Genomic DNA, 9,564 nt, shown 5'->3' with positions numbered 1-9,564 from the left:
AGGTGCGCCGGGCCGCGCCCGGGCAGGAGGAGCCGGAGCCGCCGCTGTCCGGACCGCTGCGCAGCCCGCGGAGAGGCCGCCCCGCAGCCATGGGGCACCGGGAGGCGCTGCCTGCCCGCCCACCCTGCCACATGGGTCAGTGACTGCGCGGGCACGGAGGGGAGCGGGGGGCTGCGCGGGAGCGCGGTGCGCGGCGGAGGGAGGGCTCGCTGGGGACGCGGCGGTGCGCGGAAGATGCGCGGGGGTAGCGCGGTGCTGGGGACACGGCAATGCCCGGGGCGTGCGCGGTAGTTAAAGGGCGGCATGTGCTTGCAGCCCCCCCGCGCTGCCCCTGCGCGGCGGGACCGACTGTCGTCATTACTGCATACGTAACGATTTGCTCTGCCGTGACGTCACGCGGTTGTTTTCGGAGGAGTGTGGCGGTTCTGACCGTGACCAGGCTGCTGGGCATCTTCTCCCGTGTCTGGTGTGTGTCTGAACCCTCATTTGGGCACCTGTTGTTGGTTTCTGTGAACGGGGCTGTGCCGGGGGGCGATCCCTTCCTTAAACTCAACCCATTGACTTTTGGCCCCCGCAGCCGGGCTGTAGTGAAAGTGGGCTTCACATCTCCCGGGTGACCTTAGAAGGGCATTTCATGGCCCTGCCAGGTGTGAGCTGAGCTGTGAATGCAATAAAAATTATCAGATTGCCTCTCTGATTAAATAGTTGCCAGATGACTTAGGACCGGTATCTTCAGTGGCAGGTTTAAAGCTAAGATGCCTGTCACCAGGTACTTTATTCTAACACTTTTGCAGGGCTGTACTTAAAAAAAATTGCTACAAGGTGTAGTACCAGGCTGGAGGATCTACCCAACTCAAATATTATCCAGGTGTTTCAGAAAACATTTTTGATTTAGCTGAATCTTAAAAAGCACTTTAGAAGTTACAACAGGGGCAAAGTGGTTTCCTGCTGCTATCAATCTTGGGTCAGAGATAAGAGAGCTTTCAGGGGTTCTGCTCTCTGGTTGATGTTTGTTGACATCAGGAAGTGGGAGGTGAAACCAGCTTAGCTACAGAAACTGAGTAAGCTGAGCTTGGGTGCTGAGCAAGCCCGGTGGCCTCAGAGATTTGTCATCTTCCTCAGTGCTTCCAGGTAATCTTTAGGTTGGTCAGAGGGGAGTAAAGTAATAGTAATTCCTGAATCAGCCTCCTCTCCCCAGCAATCTATGATCAGTAAAGTGACGTAACACTTTACATGGAAATGGAACAAATGACACGTTTTTTAAAACCAGAAAAAAACCCCAACCATGCCAATAAGCAGAGATCACAACCATTCAAATTTACTCTTTTCAGCTCGCAGACAAAACAGCCAAAAAAGCCAATGACTCCTTGTAGATGTGAGCAAAGGTTGTATTTCAGAAAGGAGAGAAGCATCCTGTGGTGGTCACTGAGTTACTTACGACAGATGGCATGATTAAATTTTTATTATTCTATGTTACAAAGTCTGCCGGGGAATGGAAAACTTAAGAATTAGTAGTAGAAAAAATAGCAGTAGTGTCATATGGAAGGGACATATTCATATTTATCTAGATGCTATTCATCTCCATCTGAATGGAAGTACACCATTCACAAAAAAGTGGGAGAAAAGTGTTATTTTCTTCACTTGAGAAACCCAACATGCAGGTCAAAAGTTGCCTTTATCATTGCAGGTAGCTAAAAGACCATACTTACCAAGAGCTTTTGTTGTGATGCTTTCTTTTAATTAAAGGCAAGAACTGTTGCTGCTTCTCACATAAGTCTATAGTAGCTGAGTAGTTGTGGTGCAACCGTCACCAGTCCAGTTTACCATCATTCTAAGGTATTGAGAACGAAGGGACTGAATTCACTGGCAACCTGTCTGCTATTTTGCTTTGTACTGATGTATGTTAGCTAAGAGAAACATTTATGCTTAGACATTATGCTTATGTAATTTTCTTTTGTAATTTAATCTTTAATAACTATGTCAAAACTTAGGTATATGGAAAATTTTCATCTTAAATTATGCTAATGCTTGATTATAAATACCTTCAGATACAGAAGCAAATCTCATTTCTTTTACCCTACCCAATTGCAACTTCTAGTAATGATAGGATGGCAGAATAATATCTGTCCTACACACCATGCAGAAGTAATTTCTGGTAGCTGTAAAGTCTTTAAGATTTTAATCTCCAGCTACAGAGTATGGACATACTCATCTTGTGGGGCCATTTTTACAAAGTCTGGCTTAGCAATACAAAGCAGCTCCTGTTCTGTGTCAGTTCTCTTGGCAAGCAAGGAAATGTGATTGCAAAGCCTGAAAATCAAATGATAGCTTACTGTAGTGTGTTGTACAGTGTGGCACAGGACAACCAGGAGCAGATATTAATTCTCAGTTCCTTACTTGTATATGGTTGTATCTTCCAGCATGTATCAGCATTGTCAGCTGCAAATGAAGAGGCTCTGTCAAATTTCATACGTTTTTTAACACTTTTGATATTTTAAATATTCCTTCCTAAACAGTGTTAGGTGAATTATCCAAGGCTGCTTATTGCTAATTGTGCAGTGAACTACTTTTTACAGAACATATTTCCAGTGCTTAAGTATGGACAGACACAGAACCACATCCTTTTCTATAAAGTCTCCAAGTGTTTTTTCAGTTGGGAAAAAAAAAAAAAAAGAGAGCATATTACTGATGGTGCCACTCAGCAGGATGAATCCTTCAAGTTTCATTTTAATTACAGGGGAAACATGGAAAGCAAAATTATCTGTGGCATTCAGTGCTTTATATGAATCACAACAGACTGAGTATCCATACTTCTGCATCTGCTGTTTCATATTGTAACATCTTTGTGATAAAACCTTTCCTTCCAAAAGGCTGTCCTTAAAAGCTATTCCAGCCTAGATCTTCTGATCTATGCTGTTGTGTGCTACAGTCTACTAGTAGAAACCATAGCCATGGATTTGGGGATATGTTTGTGTTCTGGGGGTGTGGTCTCTGCACATCACGAAAGAACCCGTTGTTCTTCGGGTTTGCTTAAGAAGAATCATAAAATTAGCTTTATGGTTTCAAGTTAAGCTTTACATTGAACATAATATTTTATTGCTGCATTCATTGGTATTGCCCTAATTGCTTGACTGAAACAATGTAGTGAAAAAAAGTATTTATAAAATAATGTATACACCAGTGAATTACGGGGGTTGGTAATGACCTGGGGCAGCATTGTGTATTTTCTATGGATTTTGTGAGTTGTTTGCACAGACAGAAAAAAAAGTGCTCTGGCAAGATGAGGAAAGAAGTGAGAAGAGTGAAGGGCTGCTCCAGAGCTGTGCCTGGTTCATGAATCACCTGGTCCTTCTCCTCCCAGGTGCTGTGCTCTCCTTTGCTTGCCATGACTCGTGCCAGGCATGGTGCCAGATCATCAACGTGTCTGATTCCCACTCTTCTCTCCTCCCCTCTGTGGATGGGATTCTCAGTGAAATGAACCAAAGCATTTCCACACCTGCTGGAAGCAAATATCGCCTCTACGTTGGCTTGGCCTTGGCAATAGGTTCCAGTATGTTTATTGGTTCTAGTTTCATACTGAAGAAGAAAGGACTTTTGAAACTGGCAGACAGAGCAGTCCTCCGGGCTGGTAAGTGGTGGTGTCCACCTTGCTCCTGCTGGGGACACAAATGGCTCTGTTATAACTCGGCAAAATCAAGGCTCAAGTCACAGGTTACACGTTTGAAATTGTCATAGTTGAAAGCCATCATGTTTTAATAGTGATCAGAAGTCCTTTCCTGGCTCGGGATGGAAATGTAGTGTGATTATAGGTACTGAGATTTCAGAATTCTTAGGGCTATGGGGGAAGCTGTGAGTATTAAATATAGTGAGCTGATTATACTTCCTCCTTGACAGCAGTTAGAACCCAAATATGGCTTATTCTTACCCTCCAAAATGTTTTATTCTGTCTTTTCTCATCTGTTCCCCCTCCTTTGAGATAGAAAGTCTTAAGATGGTAACTAGATACAATCTTTTTTTTTAAAGGAATTGCAATACTTATTACAGAAGTTTCTACGTTTAATACAAAGATTTAGTCTTCCATCAAAGTCAACAGATGAAAAACTAGAAAAATGTGGAGAGCTTTTAAAAACCTATTGGACCAATCTCATTATTCCCTTTGCATTAGCAGTTTTTCTTTTGTTTGTGTTTCTTGTAATACTCTCCCGGATAATTGGTTACTTGAAAAAACAGTGTTACTGAATGCTCAATAGACTTAATTTATGTAAAAAAAATTAAAGCATGCAGTGGCATTTTTCTTTCTAATTTCTCTCAATTTAAAGAGTAAGCAGAGTGAAAATGAAGCTGACTGTGTATGAATATATTGGATCTGACCTGGGAAAGCACTTTGAAGCATTTCTTAAGCTTACCAATAATCCTCGTGGATATTTTACTTTTGCTTTGAACTTTTCCTTTAATGAGATAAATTTGCAGAAGTCCAGGTCACAAAGCAGTAGAGCAATTAATTAAAATGGCAGTGAATATCCAACAAAACGTTCTTCATCTTGCATCCACATAACATGCTCTTGCAGTACTTTATATGAGTAGAGGCAAATGTGAAGCTGTAGTTTGTTTTATTATAATAAGGTGATATCTTTCACCTAAAATAAGATTGTTCTTTCTGCTTTCAGGACAGGGTGGATATTCTTATTTGAAGGAATGGCTTTGGTGGGCTGGATTGCTATTAAGTAAGTCACCACTTTCCTCTCAACCTGTATGTAAAATGCTACAGGCAGTAGATTGTTTTAAATGGGTTTATTTCCTGATTTTTCAGTCCTTTCACTTGAAATAAGTGTCTTCACAATCACCTTTATGAAGAAGCCATTCTAATATCCCATCTCTCAAATACTGTGTTTGCTCTTTTCACCTTTTTTTTAATATCCAGTTAAATGCAATGGGATTAAGTATGTCCAGCTTCCAGGAGTACTTATTTTACTTTCTTCAGTCTTTATTTTGTCCAGAGGAAATCAGATAATTTTGAAAGGAAAATTCTTGTATTTCGTGTGATAAAAATATTTTGGTTTATATTTGGTATCATATCTATCATACAAAGTATTTATAATAGCATGCTTTTTATTCCCCCCCTTCAATCTGACCCATATGTTTTCTTCTGCAGTGGGATTAGGAGAAGCTACAAACTTTGCTGCCTATGCCTTTGCACCTGCAACCTTAGTTACCCCCTTGGGTGCACTAAGTGTCCTCATCAGGTTAGTACAAACTGGGAGCAAACTTTGACAAGGGAACTATTCATTGTGTGAGGAAAAGGTAACGTCATTGGCTGAAACTAGAGAATTTTAATAGAAAAACTGAAAATCAGTATTTTGACAAAAATGCTTTTTGTTTCTTGGTGGAAAGATCCCTTGCTTATTCAGAATTTAATTTCCTGGGTAGAGGGAATCAGAGGTTTTGTTACAAAGATTAATATATGTTCTCCCAGCAGCCTTCCACCTATATTACAAAGTATTTCTTACCAGCATGTACTGGGTATACTACCGGTGCACAGTGGTAGAAGGCTATAATCCATCTGATCCTAGAGAACTGAGGCTTTCTTAAAATGTCTTACCCTGTTCCTTCATTTGTGACAAAACTTAAAAATACACTATTCCCCCATTAAATGTTTTCCATGACACTTTTTTTTAAATAGGAATGTAGTTCCGTATTAAGTCACTTAATAAGAAAGCATTTTGGGCTTGTTTGGTCTTTTCCAATTCTGTCTGGAAAGAAGACAAAGAAAATCTTTGCTTTTTCAATATCCACCGTTAAAATTTGGTTCTTTTGAAGAATGAATGCCCTTCAAACACTCCAGTTTATTCCTGTTTATGAAGAAGCAAATAATTTCCTAGTACATAAGCACACATACTATGGCTACCACAGAAGAAGAAAAGACATAGATTATGCATCCAACAAACATTCTGGGAAGTAATACATGAGTAAAATGCAATTACTGTATTTTAAATGTAAACCTCTTATTTTTAAAACCGGACTATACTGTATGAAACAAAGTGTTTAAAACCAACTTGGGCCACAGTTTTGGGTTTTTTTGTTGAAAGATGCTTGCAGTAATCAACTGCTAAAGATGCAGCTGTCATAGTGTATTCTGTCATAGCAAAACCAGTGTAACTGTCACCTACGTGCTCTGTGAGGCAGCCTTATTTGGGCCATGTTATTATCCTTATGTTAAATCATGAACCCCTGGGAAAGCCTGGGGTCAGCCCTCTCTGAAGGAGGAGACATGCCTTCTCCATGGCTTTGGGGGAGTCCTGGCAAGGGGGTGGGATCAGGGTTGCTAACCCTCCTAAAACCTGACCTGACTTTCTTAGTCCTGACCAACCTACCTGCAAAACTCTTTAAAATGTTATTTTTTTCAGGCTGGTTTCCCATATATCCAAGTTTGAAAGAGGTTTTGAATTACTGTCATGTTACACAGAAAGACTTTGAATGTCTCATGTGGTTGGTGGAGCTGAACTTTCTATTTCTCTTTTGCCAAACAGTGCTATATTGTCATCCTATTTTTTAAATGAGAAACTGAATATTCATGGAAAGCTGGGCTGTGTCCTTAGCATTTTGGGGTCAACGGTCATGGTTGTTCATGCCCCTCAGGAGGAGGAGGTCACCTCACTAGATGAGATGGAAAGAAAGCTGCAAGATCCAGGTCTGTATGCAGTTGCCATGAACTTGTGCTACGGTTCATAGAGAGGTGCTTATGACACTGAATAATTTTGCTCATGTACTTGAAGATAATCTGGTGTTTTTTCTCATGCACATTACTCATCTGCCTTTCCCTCTTTCTTACAGGATTTGTTACGTTTGCTGTTCTCCTAACAGTTGTTGTTCTCCTGCTGATTTTTATTGTGGCTCCAAGAAGAGGTCAGACGAATATATTAATCTACATTTTAATTTGCTCACTCATTGGTGCCTTCTCTGTCTCATCTGTGAAAGGCCTGGGCATTGCCATTAAACAAATGCTGGAGCGGAAGCCAGTTTATCAACATCCATTGGTTTACATTCTGATGGGCATCTTGTTGCTCTCAGTCAGCACTCAGATCAGCTATCTCAACAAAGCACTGGACTTGTTCAATACATCTCTGGTGACACCTATTTATTACGTGTGTTTCACCACAACAGTTGTGACATGCTCCATCATCCTGTTCAAGGAGTGGAGTAGTATGGACCCAGGTGATATAGTGGGAACCCTCAGTGGATTCTGCAGTATCATTATAGGGATTTTTTTATTGCATGCTTTCAAAAATACCAATATCACCTGGCATCAGTTGATGTCTACTGTTGCCAAAGAGCCATCATTACCATCCCATGAATACGAAACCCATGACACTTTACTGGAGAGCATGGAGGACCCAGCTTTAGCATGTGAGGAGGACAATGTTTTATTCAGTCAATGAAACTCTTAAATAGTGTTCATCAGCAAAGTACCATGAATTGCAGGTTGGGTCCACCTGTGTCTACCAGAATGCTCTTTTCTGCCATCCTCTGGAAAACCATCTGTAAAGCCAGTTACGTGTGGGTCACTCCTCTGTACCAGCTGTTGGTAGTGATGTATGAAAATATTCTATAAATGACATGAGAGAAAGAAACCTGATGGTGGTTGTATGTCAGGCAATGAACAACCTTATCCTTTTTTTATGCAGCATCTCCTATTGGAGAATTTTAGCAGAAAAGAATGGCCTTTGTAATCTGTTCACTATTGCACCAAAGTGCCACGATAAAGCACAATCCTTGCTGAACTGACAAGCAGTCTGCTATTCTCTTAGTGATGGCCTTAGTATTTCAGGCTTTCTTTATATTTTTATAATTTATTGCCTAGCATACTTGAAGGTAGTCCTCCAAAAGATACTAATTGGAGATAGAATATGAAGAAAATATTGTCTAACCCTTCTAGCTTTGAGTATAACATTTTATGATTTGTTTGTTTGTTTTCCATTTTTTATGACCTTCCAATGACTCTTGAATTGAAGTCACAAAAAGTTTATGAAATATGATTCTTCGTAACCATTCTCCTTCAAAATCCATTTCTTAACAGCAAACTCTTAGCTCTTCTGCCTTAGGAGTCCTGAGTGGATTTCAAGTCCCTGGATGTGCATGTACCTTTTTATTTCAAAACTATAATCAAGTTGCATTTTAATGAAAAACAAAATAATGAGAGGCTTGAGCACAGTTGCTGTTGTCTCAAAAAAATTATGAGAGATGAAAGAATAAATTGATCAAAGGCAGAAGAAAACCTGAATGTGGATTTAAGAATTTCCACATTTTTTATACTGCTCTGAGGGCTTAATATGAGGCTTTACTTCTATACTTCTTCCTAATATTGCCATCTATTAACCAAAACCCATTTAAGGTTTTTGAAGTATTTTCTCATTTTCCAGAGAGATATTGTTTCTCAATAGCAAAACAGTTGCTATAGAAGTGAAATCCATTCTCCAGCCTGTGTGTTATTTCTAAAAACACTAAGTAAAGGAACCAGTGCAAACAAGGGGCAAGAAACATGAAAGCATCTTTTGTTTTAGTTTGGCTTTTTCATCTTTTCTAAAAATGAGTATTCACCTCCATTAAATGTTTTAGCTATTGATCTACCATAGGCATCTAAGGTTAGTATCTGTAGCACAGTATGCTCCTCAGTTGTGGTTCACTGATCTTTATCTCACAAAAAGTTTGCACAGTCCATGGTTTACTCATTACAATCCTCTTTGTTGTCTTTTAACAAAATCTTGCATTGCTCCTCACTGTGAATTACCTGTACAATTCAAAGAACAGTTGAAGAAAATACTGATGGATCCTAAAAAGGGCAAAGGAAATCCTTTTGTGTACTGGTGGCCCCTCTCTTTGCTTATTCAGTCATCACTGAGGTGTGACCAAATGGATTATTTGTACAAAAAAGCAACTTGTCCCATTCTTTAATGGTTGTGTTGGCATTCTTTTAAAGATGTGTACTAATACCTTATTTGAGAAGGGTCCGGACTCTCTTAAGGTAAGTCTGGGCTCTTTTTATACCAACTCTTAGTAGTGAAGTAACTTATACCAAGTGAAAATTCTGTATTCTCTACTGGACCTGCATATCTGCATTTATACATAAATATAAAACTCTACTATGCAAGTAACTTTATTTTCTAAAAGTGTCAGAAAACCAAAGTAAATGCTTATTTTCATGATGTACAGGAAGTCTATCATGGTAAATTATTGATAATCTTTTTGTATAGAAAAGATTTGCTTTAAGAGGTGTTATTTTTTAAAATGTTTATTTAATTGTTAATTTAGAATAATTTTACTTTTCAGTCATATTTTCCTAATAATTCTCTTGTAATAAATTATTTGCATATTATGCACTAAATGATCTGTATTTTTTAAACAAGGGATGAAAAGGAGTGTAATTCATATTTATAATAAGTATTTAATCCCTATCTGATAGTTCCAAAACTAATAATCTTGGGTTTAGAAGCTGGTTCTGTGCAGACCTAATTGGATTCTAGATGAAGAATGTCTGTCTGATGTCCTTGCTCTTCATGTGTGTCTGAC

General features: G+C 39.5%; 1 protein-coding gene across 1 annotated transcript; it reads left to right on the top strand.

Moving 5' to 3' along the window:
- NIPAL1 (NIPA like domain containing 1) lies at positions 1–8,943 on the top strand. Its single transcript, XM_071743610.1, has 6 exons — positions 1–135; positions 3,362–3,628; positions 4,668–4,724; positions 5,153–5,243; positions 6,528–6,688; positions 6,832–8,943. The coding sequence occupies exons 1-6, from the start codon at positions 90–92 to the stop codon at positions 7,434–7,436; spliced, it is 1,227 nt and encodes a 408-aa protein (XP_071599711.1). The 5' UTR covers positions 1–89; the 3' UTR covers positions 7,437–8,943.
- The last annotated feature ends 621 nt before the right edge of the window (positions 8,944–9,564 follow it).

This window comes from Heliangelus exortis, chromosome 4, assembly GCF_036169615.1.
Source record: "Heliangelus exortis chromosome 4, bHelExo1.hap1, whole genome shotgun sequence".
Taxonomy (NCBI): domain Eukaryota; kingdom Metazoa; phylum Chordata; class Aves; order Apodiformes; family Trochilidae; genus Heliangelus; species Heliangelus exortis.
This window is presented reverse-complemented; position numbering and strand designations above follow the sequence as displayed.